Source organism: Columba livia, chromosome 1 (genome assembly GCF_036013475.1).
Source record: "Columba livia isolate bColLiv1 breed racing homer chromosome 1, bColLiv1.pat.W.v2, whole genome shotgun sequence".
Lineage (NCBI taxonomy): Eukaryota > Metazoa > Chordata > Aves > Columbiformes > Columbidae > Columba > Columba livia.
In genome coordinates, this window is record NC_088602.1 from 99,704,421 (window position 1) to 99,720,707 (window position 16,287).

General features: G+C 48.3%; 1 protein-coding gene across 12 annotated transcripts in view; it reads left to right on the forward strand.

Annotated features, from left to right (window-relative positions):
* Nucleotides 1–16,287, forward strand: part of BCOR (BCL6 corepressor) — an 82,269-nt gene that overhangs the window by 60,904 nt on the left and 5,078 nt on the right. For all 12 annotated transcript variants that reach the window (XM_065070118.1, XM_065070127.1, XM_065070154.1 and 9 more), the window contains 3 exons: nt 2,954–3,282; nt 3,614–3,883; nt 9,565–9,731. In XM_065070118.1, the coding sequence (XP_064926190.1) occupies nt 2,954–3,282; nt 3,614–3,883; nt 9,565–9,731 (766 nt within the window). The remainder of the gene's footprint in view (nt 1–2,953; nt 3,283–3,613; nt 3,884–9,564; nt 9,732–16,287) is intronic.

Here is a 16,287-nt window from a genome sequence, read left to right on the forward strand (position 1 = left end):
TGGAAGTTTCACCCCAGCTGCTGCCTCCTTGCAGCCTCACTTGCAGGTCAGAACCACGAAACCCAAGATGTGGCTTGCCCAAAACAATTTCAGGGCCCTGCCTCATCCCTCTCACAAGGCGACGTTGCTCATGCCAGCTCTCTGGGGTGCAGCAGGTCCGTGAATGTGGAGATGCCTGCAACCTCAGCGCACCGTGCCACTCGCCCAGGCCCATGGCTGAGGCAGGAGCTGCGGTCTCTGCTGGGGTCCCGGCTCAGCAGTCACCTCCCGGCACTGCCGGCGGCGTGGTAGCCGGCTCTTCCGATGGTCCCCCAGGGACTCGCAGTCGCTCAGGCGGCACAAGGAGAAAACCTGGCGGTCCTCTTAATCACCACGCTGCTTGGGCAGCACGGAAACAAAAGCTGACGAAGAGAGGAGCCGGGAGGATCTCTCCCAGTGGGAAAGCCGCTGCCTGCCCCTTGGAGCCACCACGGGTTGCAGGCAGCGCGGCGGCCGCTGGCTTGGCAGGCAGGAGGAGGCAGCTGCCGGGGCGGGAGCCGAACAAGCCGGCGTTCAGGTGATGCGGCGGCAGCTGCTTTTCTGTGCGGAACGTTTCTGCAGCCTGCTCCTGCGGGAAGGGAGGCAGGTCCTGCTCTGAGTCAGACGTGCCACAACCCACATCAGTTGGAGGCCTGGGGTTTTGTTTTTGGTTTTTGGTTAAGTAGGTTTTTTTCATGGATATTTGGGGATATTCCTGCCCACTCTTGTGGCTTCTCCCTTCACATACGTAGTTGTCAGAAAGATGGGGTGGGATTCCAGGATTAACCGCTTGCCTTTTTTCTGCCAGCGTGTCTTGTGTTTTGCAGGCTGATGCTCGGCTTTTTCTGGATAGCACTGACCTCTTGCGATGTTATTGATCCTTAAACTCCTGGGCATAGCGTTGCTACTCTCCATGTCTTAGCTGCAGCACCTGTTTATCCTGGTGCCTGCTGTCACTGCTGTGGAGGGTCGAAGTGGAGCACAGAGTTCACGTGGAGCTTGCAGGCTGGAGTACCCATTTTTTGTGGTGATTGAACTGCTTTTATTGCCTCAGCATCCCTGCATGGGAAAGCCTGCAGTTCTTTGAAACAGGCTGCTCTTTTGTGTTTTTTGACTCCATCCTTCAGGTATTTCTGTCCTTCACCAGACTTGTGGGGCTTTTTTTCTTTCTATTCTTGTTTTTCTACGTGCAGCAGTTTCTTGCTTCCTTCGTAACCTCATCGCTGCTGCTTTCCATCTTCACAATTTTTTTAGTAATTGTTTAAGGAGATAATGATAAGACTTACGTATTGGAATAAGGCTCTTCATGTGCTACTCCAATTAGGTTAGTTGGGAACAGGAGAATTAAACGCTCTTTGCTTCCTACTGTCTGCAGAGTTGGAAAGACAGCCTTGCATCCGTAGGCTCAGCCTACGACTAGGCAGCTTTCTTCAGGATTGCAATGCCTAAAAAACTTACTGGATTTTTGCTGAACAATCTGCACATCGTGTGTCCCGTAAATTCCCTGACATCTGCTTGGCAAGCCATGGTATGCATCTTTTTCTAGGAAGCGGCTCGAAAGAACTGAGGGATTTCTGTTTTCATCTTTAATCTAGAAAGCCTTCTGCAACTTACTTTCACAGATCTATTTAAAGGAAGACAAAAGTGTGAAGCTGCCCACCAAGAGAATTCTAGATTTTATTTTCTTTTTTACCGACTGTCTCTGGATCGAGTTTCTTTAAATAATGATCTCTCTGAGCAGCATTCAGCCTTATTGCTCCCGTCATAGCTTCTATTCTGAAAGTAGCATCACTTCAGAGACTTCTCGGAGCAAAGGAGCCTCTTTCAAGTGCGTGGGGAGTTTTCCATACCTTCCCTCAGTGGCGTGGCATTGTTTGGCTGAAGTGTCCCTTCCTTTCCAGCAACCTTTAATTCATTTTTCTGCAGAGGAGTTGGTTCTGAGGTCACCTCAACTCTCTTCCCAAGGGAAATTCAGACTATAAAAAGTCAACTTTCCTGTCCTTGTTTTGTTGTAAACCTGCTTGCGCTCTTGGAAAAAAAAATAGCCGTGCTTTTTGCAAGTGGCCCAGATCGTGGGATCCAGCTCGTTACAGCTAACCCGGGGAGAGAACCCGGCCTTGCCAGTATGCTGCAGTGGGGGGCAGAGCACTGGTCTTAGTTGCCTGATGTCCTAGGGCTTTCTCATCTCACAGAAAGAGTCACTTTGGGTCAGAGTCCTTGGCAAAAACACAGCTGATAGCTTTTCCTGCAAAACCCCTGCACTTTTTGATAGAGGGTTTGCACGGGGCTTCTGTAGGGACGGCTGCTTGAGTAGCCTTTCCTCTCTTGGTTTGCTTTTCAAGCAGAAACACCTCTAAGGAGTTCCCCATCTTATTGCCATCTTAGGGCTAAACTCACCATTCCCCCTGTGCTGTCCCACGAAGCCCTCATCCATGCCCTGGCCTCTCTTGCCGTCCCCTCCTCCCCCGCCATCCCTGTATCTGCCCTGGCACTACACAGAGCCAAAGGCAGGCGAGCCCGGCCGGGCCCAGGCTGCTGGAGGAGTTGGTTCCCTGTCAGATAAAGCAGTTCCAGGTAAGAAGGCGAGTTTTTTTGACCTGGCGAGGTGGTGCAGCAGTGGCTTTCCGCTCCGCCTGCAGCAGTCCTGCACTGGCACGGCGCGGCTCAGCACCCCACGGCCTTCGCCCTGCCCTGGCACCTGGCACCGGGCATCTCATTTAGAGAGTTTTTTTTGATCAGCGTTACAACTGTTAACGTAACGTTATAACTGGCAAGATGCTATTTACGATTTGAACGCGGAACACTTAAAATATTAATGATTTGAAAATGTAATTGGTAGATCTCTTAAGCAGTCGAGGAGCTTGTGTTAAGTGCTAGCAATGTGTTTTCCTTTTAACACACCATGCAACGTGTAATGCCTTTCCTTCCCATTTAGGCTTGCCCGTATTCCCAGTGTCTCCGCACATGAAGAGCCTTTCATCCACCAATGCAAACAGCAAACGGCAGGCTCAGCCAAGCTGTACTCCAGCCTCGAGGTTGGCTGCCAAACAGCAGAAAATTAAAGAAAGCCGGAAGACAGATGGGCTGTACACAGACGAAGAGGAGGATTTCCAACATGCATCTCTGCTGCAGAAATACAGCGAGTGTGAGAAGCCATCAGGGAAACGTCAGTGTAAAACAAAACACTTGGCACTGCAGGAGAGGAGAAGGAGGTCATCTCTGACAGGGGATGACACCACAGATATCGAAAATGCTGAAGATAAGGTATCTTTATTTAGACTTAATTGTCCACCAGCCTCTCAGAAGGCAGCGCCAGCCTGCTTAAAACTGATGCGCTGTCATGCATGCAGGGTAGCGGGGATTGCATTCAAATTCATCTGTGGATGCTTTGCACATTTTGTATTTGCTTCTCTTAACCTGACTTAAAGGCACTATTGCAGGGGCTTAGACATCTTGCATTTAAAAGCTGTAACAGGTCTTTCTTAAAAAATGTAATATCAGGAGGAAAGTATAATTCTTTGTCGGCAAAATATAATCCTGTGGCTGTATTGTAAAAATGAGGATAAAAACCCCCTCACAATAATGGTTTTGACAGGTCACGGTAGCAAGAAAAGTCAGGAAGCGACCAGAGCCTGCTTCAGACTGCGACTCCTCACCAGCCAAGGTGTACGAGCAGAAGGTGTACGATCGCCTGCAGCAGACTCCCGCGTTGCTCCCCGCCTCGCAGCCCTCGCAGCTGCCGATTGCAAGCCCCCCTCAGGACACCACCCCGAGCCGGCCCATGCCGCCCGAAGCCCGGAGGCTTATTGTCAATAAGAACGCGGGGGAAACACTGCTGCAGCGAGCGGCGCGCCTGGGCTATGAGGTAAGGGTCTCTCACTGCCCTGTATGAGGTTAAAACCCTCTTTCCAGTTTGAGAGTTGGAGAATTTGCCAAGTGGCAGCTTTGAGGTTGGTGGTTGAAATTTGCGAGCCCCCTTTCCCTGCTGCATTCCCTTTCCCGGTGCGTGGGTCTGGAGTCAGGTCCCTGCGGGAATGGGTCCCCACGGTTGGCAGGGATGTAGCGTGCGCAGCATCCTGTGTGAATGAGCAAAGGGTAAAAGTTTTATTGGGAACCCTTGCTTCTGTTTAAATATAAGCCATCTGCAAACAGACCGGGTGGTTTTTTTGTTTGTTTGTTTTTTTAAAGTAGTCTTTATAGTGATCTTTAATGAGCTGTGCAGTTTTTGCTTTTGTTATTTGTGAAGAGTATGTAGTTTAGGAGGAGGGTTTTATTTTTTGTTCTTCTCTCCAAGGATTATCTAGGATGTGACACAGGATGTAGCGCTTGGAGTGTCCTCATGCATGATCAGATGCATCGTAGGAGCACTCTGCATGCTTTATGCTTGGAGTCTGGAGATGCTCAGTGTAGCTGGAACAATATTGTCTAATGAAAGAGCACCCCTGTTGCTACAAAAATCAGAAACCAATGAATCCTCTAGCTCTGCTGTTTTGAAGCATGCTTTTATTGGAGAAATAGGGGCATGTAGGTGTGAGAATCGTTGTTGCTCAACTTCACGTCTCACAAAGAAGTGTTTCATCGCAGGGAGTGATTGTTGCTTTTGACACAGCTGCTGGGTTGGCCTTGGTGGAGAGAGGACCTTGCACCTCAGAGCTGGGCTTGAAGCCCTCCCTGGAAGGTGGCATCAGCCTGGGTCCTGGTGGGACCTGCCCAGCCTCAGGGATTTGTGGAAACCTCGAAATGCTGTTTGCATAGCTGGACACCTTTGTATGGAGAGAGACCTTCTCCAGTTCTGAAAGACAGGGTTTGTTGGAAAGGTTTTGTTTATCCTAGACAGAGGCTTCTTCTAACCCAGGGCACTTCAGCTCTATTCAGGAGGAGAAGTGGTTGTTGCAATGTTGCTATGGTAATCTCCATCATTTAAATTATTTAATTTCCTATGGACCTAGAATTTCCCATGGATCCAAAATCAAAATGTGCTGTAGCATGTGCTCCAAGCTATCGGAGTGTATTTTCTTCCTGCACAGCAGCATCTGTTAGGGCGAGTACCGCTCACACATAGCAGGCTGCCGTGGGATGCTTGTGCACTTTGCCTTGTGCACCTGGAATGCTTCACTGAGCACAGCTCAATGGGAGCAGCTCCAAAACTTAGTGATGGACTGAGGTCTTGCTCAAGCAGCGGCCGAGGGCTCTCTGTTTGCTTTGCTGATAGCAGGAGCTATCTGCAGTGTTGGCCACTAGCAGGCTAGTTGCAGAAACCTGGGGATGCCTGTGCTCACCAAGGTGGGGGTCCAGGGGCCATGGGTTAACCTTGTGTGTTCACCATGCCTTCCCATCATCAGCTAATCTGGGATTTTGATTTTCTGACTTGAATTCACCCAAAAGTTCAAGCGAACACCATGTTTTTAATAGGCTTAAATATTACATTCGTTTGACTTGATTGTTTTGCCGGCATTGACAGTGCAGCAGCCGGTCCTGTTGTTGGCAGAGTGTGGGACAGGGCGGAGAGCCTGGTCTGTGTGCCTGAGCCACTGTCAGCATCTGGCATCAGCTGTGTCTTTCAAGGACCAGAGCAGTGGGTGGCTGCACCACCCGTCTGGGGCTTCATTTGGCCTGGGTTGAGCTGTGGTAGTTTCGTTAGCTGTGGAAGTTCTGTAGCTGTGGTGTTTTTCTTGCTAGCGACCAGAGTACTGCAGTTATAAGAAAGCTGAATTTCCTTTGTCTCCAGAAAAACTAGAGTGGTCAAGAAGTTACAAATTTCTCTATTTAAAAAAGAAAAGAAAGAAAAGCTCAGTGGCTCAGGCTAATTTGCTGGTTTGTGACCTGTGACAGCTGCACACATCTGTTTTCTGCCGTCCCCGTTAGCGGGGCAGCAACCTTTGGTGGCTGCAATGTGATGGTCGGGGGCCGATGCTGAAGTGGGAGCGCTGGATGCTCACAGGCCTGTGGGGGCTTCTCACAGCTGCTGTGGTGGCAGTGGGCAGCCTTGTGGCCCCTCACCAGCCCAGCGGCAGAGGAGGCAAATGAGTCTGTGCCGCTTAGGGCTGTGGTTTGCAGAGGGATGCCAAGTGCTGGTGCAGGACTCGGAGCTGGAAGTAGCTGACACCACAAGGCACCACCGAGCCCTGATGGCAGCAGGGATGCTGTTTTGGGGCAGAGCAGCACCAGCAGCTCTGCTCTGAGAGTGAGTGAGCTTGTGCCTGCCCTTGGCAGCCTGCCTGCCTTTCAGCAAGGATGCCTGGCGCCCATGCAGAGATCCCACCCCAAAACCAGAGGTAGCACCGGCACCTTTGGCTTGCAAAGGTGCTGGTGAGTTGTACATATTGTTCCTGGATCTGTGGGGAGCCCACATGCTCAGGTGCCTCTGCCTCACTCTCAGTTGCCCAGTATGGATGTGCCCCAGACAGTTGCAGGAAGAAGGACACAAGCAGTTATGATTTTTCGTGTAAAAGCTGACGTGAGAGTGAGATATGGAAGGACAAATGCGCCTCGTGAATAGTCAGATAAATTGCAGGGCTGCAGTCAGCAAGGCTACTTAAAGACAGTGTGGCAAATGGTCTTTGGTTCTGGAAATCCATACGGTCTGAGCAAAACCCTGCTGAAGCTGGTAGGAAGCTTTGCTTTTTCTTTGCTGGCCAGGCCGTGCTTCATCGGGATGTTAGCAACCCATCACAGTGTACAGCCGCTCTTGAATCCATTCTGTTTTCCCCATTTGAAACAAATGACTTGAGATAATAGTAGCCTTAAAACTGTAATTTACTTTTTGTGAAAGGGGAATTATAGGGAGCGTAAAGTCTTTTTGGGAAAAAAATTACAAAAGGCTTGCGTAATGAATTTGATGGGAGAGGAAACACTGGCTGTCTTTGTGCCTCTTATTGCTTTTTGGTGTGTGTCTGGACTTGGAAAGTTCTTTGGTGAATTTGGGATTCAGTCCTGCCTGGAAAGGCACTGAAATTAGAGGTATGTGTGGTGTGTAGTAGGGAAGCAGGAAGACATGGATTATCCAGGCAGGTGGAGAGAGTTTGCCCTGAGGATACCTCACATGAGGGTCTGGCCCTGGGTGGCACTGCTGCAAGAGATCCTGAGCATCCTCCTGCTCTTGCATAGCTCCCGTGGGGCTCCCGCACTTTGCTTGGGAACTGGCATCACTGCTGGGGTTTGGCACGGCGCTGCAGGGAAGCCTTTGGGTTCAGGTTATAGCGCCTTGCCTAAGGGCCATGTTTTGGGGTTGGATGGAGGGGAGTAGTGCTTCTTGTTGGCAGCATGCATGCCCAGGGCATGGGAGATGAGTGGGGGGATGCTGCCCCCTTCCCTTGGGAAGGGAGCAGGAGCCACCTCGGAGCGTGGGTTGCAGAGACTAAAGCGAAGGGCACCGCTTTGGAGATGAGGATGCACCTTTTAACGTGGCTGTTTGCAACGTGGCTAACAACCTGCCGGCTGTGTGGCAGCGGCACAGATCTTGGCTGTTGACGTGCTAGCTTGGGCTCTTTGGATTAAGTACTGCGAGTGATTTTCAGACTGCTGGTTTAAATAGAGCGCCTGAACAGACATTAAATTGCCCCATGGCACTTTCACAGCCGTTTTCTAATGTTAGCAAAGGATGCTTGTGAAACCAAAAGTGTGTTTGTGGCACCACATGTTCCTGTATTAGGCAGTGATGGCTAATTTTTTGTAAATTGAATAAATCATGTTAAAAAAAAGTTAATGAGGCATTTAATTAATTAACGATGTAGGGTTTTATGGTCTTTATGGTTACATTTTGTGGTTAATGACATTCTTCTTATAGCCTCTTAACACAGAATTGCCCAACAAAATGAGCCTTTTTGTCCAGTAGTAGGTATTCCACCCTAGGATGAGCCTTTCCTTCTGACAAAAATAGATGAAAGGTCTTTTATTTTGAGTTGCAGAATCTATTTTAAACGGTAACTGCATGCTAAAAGTGGAGCTGAACACGGCAGCCGCTTCTGCTACCTATATCCATCTGCTAATTTGCCTGGCATGGTGGTCTGGTTTTGAAGGAAAATTTGTACCTCTGGGGTATAATTTTGCACAGCCTTTTCTCATGTGCTTGGGCGAGTGCAGGGTAAAGAGCATCATTTCTAGACGGACTTTTATCCTTTAAGAGCCCCTGTTTGGTGAGAGGCGGGAGTGTGGGGATCCCAGGTTAAACTGGTGGGTGCATTGGGAGTAGGGGGTGGACCGCTCTGTCCCAGCGGCCGGTGAGGGGGATGCTCTGGTGCCTGGGACGGGCACCTCATTACCTCCCTGCTTTAGCCTGCTTAGTGAGGGCCTGCTAAAAGAGCAGTTTCGTGCTGTATCCTGGATACCAGCTCTCAGGTCAGGTGTACCCAGAACACAGATTATTATGGGCTTTCCGGTAGATTTTGAAACGGGAAGAATAAATGCGTCGCACTCGGCAGTTGTTTTATTCTCTTCTTCTGGCAAAGCAAACACTCGCCCCCTTCATGCCGCATCCCACTTTGCGAGGATGTTGCTCCGCTTTGGAGAGGAGCAAATGCAAATTTAATGGCTTGCCGCTAATCTGGAAATGCAGAGGCTATTTTATACATGCAACATCACTTAGAAATGTGTTTTGGTTTTTTTGTTGTTGTGTGGTTTTTTTTTTTCCTTTCTTGTGCTTCTGGGACAAATCGAGGAAGACTCACAGCATCCTAAATTTTTGGTTGAGTGATGGAGCAGTTATTGTTTCAAGGCCACCCGACAGCATAGAGCTGAGTCTGGCCTAGCCTCTCGACCGTGGTATATTTGACTGCAAGATGAATTGTGTTAAATTCACATGGCTTCCCACGGTGCTGGGCTCATTATTGGAACCTGGCGCCTGGCTTTAGTTCTGCATGCAGAAAACCAGGGTGGGTGAAAATGGGATTTCCCCAATCCTGATAGAGTTGGGCTTTAGTTTTTGTTTGTTTGCTGATAGCAAACCGTCCTTTGTGTGTCTTAAATGTGTTTTGTTTCGGGTCATGCGCTTTTTCTTTTCAAAATCAAACTGACATCGGCTGTGCTGCTGTTGTGCTTGTGGAATTTTCTGCTAAAAAATGCAGATGTAAGAGTAAAAACCTTCCTGCTAGCTTTATGTCTGTAAGTTGAGAAGTGTAAAGCTCTGAGTTTTGTCGGTGAAATTTGCACATTCCCCCTCTGCGATGATTCCTGATTTTGGGGACTGCAGGTCACCCAGCGCTGTTTTGCCTAATTACCGCTTGCTAAATAAAATCGATTGATTGGCTCAAAATCGATTTATTGTCTCTTATTTATAACAGAGCTCTCTGCAGAACGCGGGGCTCTCCGTGCTGCTTCGCACAAGCTACTCTGCTCGTGGGAAGCTGTGCTCTCCGCTGTGTCTCTTGTAGAAACACGACTTTAAGTGGCCCCCCTTTTTCTTTTCCTTTTGACTGACTTATCTCAAAGAGGGTAACTAAGGCATATTGTATGGATTTTGTGGTTTTGCCTTTTTTCCTCCCTTTTCCTTCAAGAAATCTCCGCAGCAAGAAATAACTCAGACGTTTCTCTTTTTCCTCCTTTTTCCAGGAAGTGGTTCTGTATTGCTTGGAAAGCAAGGTGTGTGATGTGAATCATCGTGACAACGCGGGTTACTGTGCCCTGCACGAAGCCTGCGCCAGGGGCTGGCTGAGCATCGTGCGGCATCTCCTCGAGTACGGGGCTGACGTCAACTGCAGCGCTCAGGATGGAACCAGGTTAGCAGCACCCCCACCCCAGCACTGGAAGGGGTCACCAACACTTGTCTTTTTTTCTTCTGGGAGTTTTAATAAGTTTTTCGTGGGTTTTTTTTGTTTGTTTGTTGGTTTGGTTTGGTTTGGTTTTCGTTTTAAGAGTTTGTGAAATTGCAAGCTGCAGGACGGGAAGGAGTGATAGAAACTTGAGGTGCAGCCCTGCTCATTGTGCGCTCCAGGTCCTTTGAGTTGTGCTGAAAGAGTGGCCTTTGCCTTGTTGGCAGGGTTACTTTTAAGAGCACTTCAGGCGTTTGTGGCAGTTGGGTGTGCGAGTGCTATATACGCTATATAAGAATGTTGTTTTGCTGAACTGTTTAACTGTCTGCTCATATTATATTTTGGATTTTTTTTTTTTTTTTTATCCCGAATTAGCCTTTTTTAGTTTCACGGTGTTGTAGGGGTGCTTAGTTTCTGTGCTTGCAGAATAGATGGTGAGGTTTTCTTTTTTGCTTTGTGGAGACAGAAATGCTGCTCTGCCCGTTTTTTAAGCTGCTTGTGCATCTCCTAAAGTACCTCTTTGACCGCCTCTGCGGGGCTGACCTTGGGGTAACTTGTCCTCAGCATATGCAGAACATTATCCAGTCTATGAATTTTGGGGACAGGTCACTTTGTATTCTGTGAAGCTCCTGCGGCTTGTTATCTTAAATGGTGTATCACACTCATTATCACCATCCAAATAGCCGAGGAGGTAAAATTAGCATAACTAAGAGTCTGCCTCTTTTGTTTCTAAGCTCTTTATTTATTAACTTGGGAAGGGGGGAGTCAGGAAAACAAAAGTCCCAAGAGGGCTGGTTAGGATGGTCCATTAGAAGTTCGTGATGGTCAGTCGTTACCGGCCCATCATGGCCCAAAGGGAACATCTCTGGAGAAACACTGAAACTCTGGCTGGATTGTCAGATTCCTTCTCCCTCCCCACTTTGTAAGAATTCTCAGCTCTCTAGGCTGCAAAACAGCCTCGTGTTTTCTGCTGCCTCCAGCTTTAATGTGTGACCCATGCAATAGTGGCAAGTTCCCATTAAAAGAATCCTACTTTTTTTTTTGTCTTACTTGCTGGAATAACCTTTACAGAAAATTAACCCCAGGAAGTTTCTGACCAGTCTTAATCACCTGCCAGTTCCGAGTCCACCTTTGATTTCTATTCACAGATGAGGCTGATTTTTCAAGAAAGAAACTTGGCTTCCGTACCCTGAAAAGTTGTTTTTGGGAAAATGCATTTCAGAAATTAACATAATAATGATCTGATCCTAAATGGTAATGTTAGAACTCAGCTATTGGTTCCCTTTCTTTTGTGATGGCAGACTTATTTTATGTTTGAAAAGCTGCTCACCAGACAGCGTGAATCCAAGGTGCATCTAATGTATAGATGGGAGACGGTCTAGCTGCCCTGATTTGGGCAGGACAGAGAGCAGAAGCTTCTGTAAGGAACTTCTGATCAGCGTTATCCGCTGCTTTTTGATAGGGCCTGACTTCTCTGTTTCTGTAGAGCAAATCATTACATGCATAAGATAAATGCCTTTTTGTCTCTTGAAGCCTCAGTAAATTTTTCTTCTTTAAGTTTTAGGAGGAAAGAAGTGTCAGTCTTCCTCAGCTGTGTTGCTTTTTACATACAAATTCCTGGACACCTTCACCTCTTTGAAAAAATATTAGAAGTCTTAAAAGCAAAAAAAAACCCAAACAAACCCACCATCAGAAGCTTCTCCCCCTCCCCTGCTTTTTTAATTAGTTGAATATGCCTTATTGCCCCCTCCACCACCCCACAAACCCACTAGCCAAAGATATTTTTGGTTGTGCTGAAAGCTCTGAAGTCTCTGGACAGTAGCAGTGAATGTGTTTAGTTCTGTTCAGCCAGTTATAGTAAACCCACATCGCGGAGTGATGTAACTGCATGGACTGTGATGTACCCGCATTCGCTGCGTTTGTTTGTGTGGCAGCCTGGAGTGACACTTGGATGCCAGCTGCCTGAAGCTTCAGTTTGCATTACTTGCTGCCTGCCACCTCTGTGGTCAGCTTTTTGGAGGGCGGTCTTTGAAAAGTTGTGACAAGTGAAGGTATGGCTTCAGTGTGCACAAAATGTCGATATGAACATGAAGGCTGTAGGAAGTTCTGCAAAGTCAGTGTGTCTCGTAAGTCCTGTCTGAAGTGCTGCAGGTGCTCCCATCGATGTGGTGGTTTTGCATCCATGTGTAAGTTTTGAAAGTGAGGCAAAGACCTGAGCCTCTTGGTTTGATGTTGGCTTTTATGTACCTGCAGTCCATCTGTCATCTGAGTTCAGTCGATAAGATCGGCTTTCAGCCTCTGGTTCCTGATTACTATCAGAAACCTTCACAAGGCCAGAAACAAACTGAGCACCAGACTGTACTGGCAGGGCAAGGAGAGGATGGTATTTGCAGGGTGTAGGTACGGTGGAGTTCTTCCCTTTACCCTCAGCTCAGTGCTGGGGCTCTGCCTGCATGCCTGCAGTGCGCAGTGTCCCTCTGGCTGTCCTATTTGCAGCACATTTGGCCGGGTTAAGTGCCGGGGTCTGATATGTTTTTCCCCTAAAACTATGCTGATGGCGGTGGCTTTCCAAATGCAGCGCTTGCAGACCGTGAATACACAAGTACTCTGCTGTTTGAATTAGTGGCTAATCAAAGATTATCGTAGAACCTGGCAAGATCTTTAAGACCCGTCTCAGAGGTGCCACAGTCACTAAAGGCTCTTAATCGTCTTACCTATAAATAATAATAGACTGTGCTTAAGAGGTGAGTGCTTTCCTTCCCTGACAGGACCCCAGTAAGTGCAGTAGCTCAACAAGAGGCGGTTTGATGACCCGGTGCCTGCTGTTTGCAAGGATGGTTGCTGCTGTATTTGCCCTCATCCTTGTTCTCCTCTTGCCTCCACATCATGCCCTAGCTGAACCAGCGCTGCTTTAAGAACAAAGCCGCATGCCAAAAATACAGGCATCTCCTGCCTGTTAGCGAGGCCTCTTCGTTGCTTCAGAGCCCGCTCGCTAGATTCGCTCTCCGCAGCCAGTTTTGCTTTATCCTTCTCGCTGGCGGCTGATGAGCTCAGCCTTTTTTATTTTTTCCCTGGGAGGACCATGCCAAGATGGCTCTCTCCCTGCGTCCTTTCAGCTGGTTTTGGCACAGCGATACCCTCCAGCAGCTAATTGCATTAAAGGAGAGGCAGCCGGTGTAGCTGCCCTCCTGCAACTTGTGTCTTGCCTCTTCCGTGGGGCAGCGTTGCGTAATAGAGTAGATGGAAATAAAAATAAAACGCCAGGATACGGTATTGCTCGGTGAGTTACGAGACCTCTTATTGCAGTGAGGAAGATTCTGATGGTGCCTGAAAGGCTGAGAGCAAACCCTGGCTGGTCTAAATAGTTTATAATTTTGGTGGTGGAATGATAAGCCCCCAGTGAAATGTTTTCCTAACTCCAGTAGCGGTAAAAATAGTAGGAAGAATTCGACAGTACACGAGAGAGGGTTGAGATGTGTGTCTCCGGTAGGATATTGCAGATCTCAAATGTCCCCAGATCCTTCTGGGGCCTTTCGAAGGGTTTGTTTTAGAAACGAGCTCTGCTACTGTTAACTGTACCATTAGGGATAGAGAGTGTTTATTTCCACAATGCTCAGGGCGGAAAAGATTATATGGGCAAAGCAGCCCAGGAGAGGACTCCCAGGGATCTTTTTTTTCACATCTGAAAACGTTGCTGAATCCAGTAGTTACTTTTGCATCCTACAAAGAGGATGGTTCAGCTCTGCCAACACTGAAAAACACTCTTTCCTCTGCCGGCCCTGGTGGGAGAAGCAAAGGAGTAGCTGTGCCTTTTCATGCTCCTGCTTGTGAGCTTGCCAAGAAGCTGTGCTAGCCAGTAAAAGAATCTGTCAGTGTTCTGTTATTGCGTTTTTCCCCCTGCCTTATCTATGGGGAATCTCCATTCCCCCCCCACACACACACTGCCCAGTGTTTTCTTTCCTTCCTTCCTTTGCTTCCTTCTATTTATTGTTCTTCCTCCTTCTGTGGAGCTTTACTGCGCCTTTCCTTCCCCTTGCCTCTCTGAAGTCCCCTCTCGGTCCCGGAGCTCAGGCGACAAAGATGGGTCTGCCTGTCCCGCTGCACCACCACACCGAGCTGGGTGACCCATAGAAAGGGAGAGGGGGCTCCAGTTCTGGGGTTACAGCTCATGAGCTACAATTTTTCCTTCCTGGGGAATGCCCAGCCACCCTTTAATAATCTCATCAGGGTGTCATTAAATTGACTGAAACCCTGGGAGGTGATTTAGGTGCTGTTTTTCGTAAGTTAAGGGATCATATTGAATTCATTACGGCTTCAAAAGCCACTCAGGTAAGTCAGTTAAAACAAACAAACAAACAAAACCAAACAAAAAACACAACACAAAACCAACCCAAATCCCAAAACAAAACGAAAACACACACAAAAAAAAAACCAAAAACCCCCACAAACTCACAACACTCTGCACCCTCCTCCCTCCCCAACCAGAAAATCCTAATTCTAAAAGAAAATGCAAACCAGTTTAAAAGTAAGACTACGTTAAAGTGAGAGAGCGGGGGAGAAGAAGCGTCCCCAGCATTTGGCGGCAGCTGTAGCTCTCATCTATTCCCGGTGGCTGTTGCCAGACTTTCAGCCAGGGATGCTTCGTGCCCAGTGCGGGACAGGAGGGTTTGCAGCAAGGCTGACCTTTGCGCTGTAGATGCTCAGAGTGTCTTGACCTGACAGCTCGGGCCTCAGATGCTTGCTGACAGCCAGAAACACCCGATACTTTTTCAGCCTCCGTGTCAGCACCCCTGTTATTTGTTACCTCTCGCGGTGTATCGCCTCACATGTTTAACGCTGTCTGGATCCAGGATGCGCTGGGTGCTGCGCAGGGACACGATGCTGCAGCCATCCCTGTGCAGAAGCAGAGTCAGTAGGTGGAGGTGGGAGGCTGAGGCTTGCGGGGAACCACAGGAACGCTGGATTCTCCAGCACCCTCTATCTCAAGGGTGTCGTATAGTTTCAGTGTTATGTTAAAGACTTCCTTGAGAAACTGAGAAGGGATATCCTGACCCTTTGCGAGTGATCCTCATGAACCTATCTGTTCTTTACATTCAAAAGTGGCTTTGCAAAGTGGCATACCAAGCTTTGAAGGCGTGCGTGTGTGTGGTGGTTTAACCCGAGCTAACTATATAACCACGATAGTCGCTCGCTCACTCTCCCTCCTCCAGCCCCCAAATGGGAGAGAATTGAAAGGAAAGGGGGAAACTTGTGGATTGAGATAAACACAGTGTAATAAAATAATGAAATAATATACTACTACTACTATATATAGAATGGAAATAGAATATAAAATAAAGGATACTAAATGCAATTCCTCATGAACTCGCTTCACACCGAGCCACCAGGAAGCAGCACCTGGTCCCAAAAACAGCTGATCCTGGAGAGAGAAAAGATATAAAGGCAGAAAGGCCCAGAGGCCTCTGCAAAAACCACAGGCTGGCAAAAGGCTGAACCAAAGAAACTCCTGAACAGAACTCGGCCAAAACAGAGCACAACCTGAACAGGTCTCTATCCCTCACTGGATGATCACAACTCTCCTTAAAAATGGGATGGAATACTCTTATTGATCAGTCTGGATGTCAGTCAAGCTCTGCCCCATCTAAGCCCCCTTTCCTCGATGCCTAACACGTGTGGGCAGAAAGCTCTGAAAGGCCTTGGCTCTCAGACAACAGCAATTAAAAACATTAGGCCTGTTCCAGGGTGTTACCTTCTTTTTCTCACACTAAATCCAAACAATGACCAAAAAAGAAGCGTTTCAATGACAGAAAACAAACGTTTCTAACTGCATGAGGCAAATTAACCTGCTTTCACTCAAACCAGCACAGCGCATTTCACTCTCTGGTGCTGTGGGTCTGAGGGGTGGCATGAGCTGGGTTGAGGACTGTGCTCAGCAGCTCGGGGGTCACCTGCTTGTTCGCAGTGTTGGTGGCCTGGGGTGTGCAGGAGGCAGGCATTGTGGGATGAGCCCTCTTTCCATAGGGAACGAGCCACAAAATTTCCAAGCGTACCTCCTCATGTTGATATAGCGTGCATATGTCAAAAACAAAACTGCATACGGCTTTCCAGCTAGATGGGAGCAAGCAAGAGTGCTTCACGTGTGACGCTCTCTTCGCTCTATGTCACAGCCTACTGGAAAGTACTTGGAGTAAACACACTTGAGACGTACTTCTTTTTGAGATAGATCAGTCCCCCTCTTACCAGCAGTGCTGTGTGATCGATGGGCCTGGTTTGTTCTGCCTCTCCCACCCAGAGCTCACATGGATGGCAGCCCATACCAAAGCGGTGGTGACTTAGAGGGGACATCGCTGTGTGTGGCACGAGGAGTGGTGGGACGTGGTGGCCTCCTTGCCGGAGGGAATTTAATCCCTAGTCATTAACCAAGAATTGTTTGGCGGACTGGTAAAGGGAGCTGAGGGTTTTGCTTGTCTGTGCTTCCAGGTGACTTCTCCTTGTCACATCATTTTGAGAGCCTTCCAGGAAA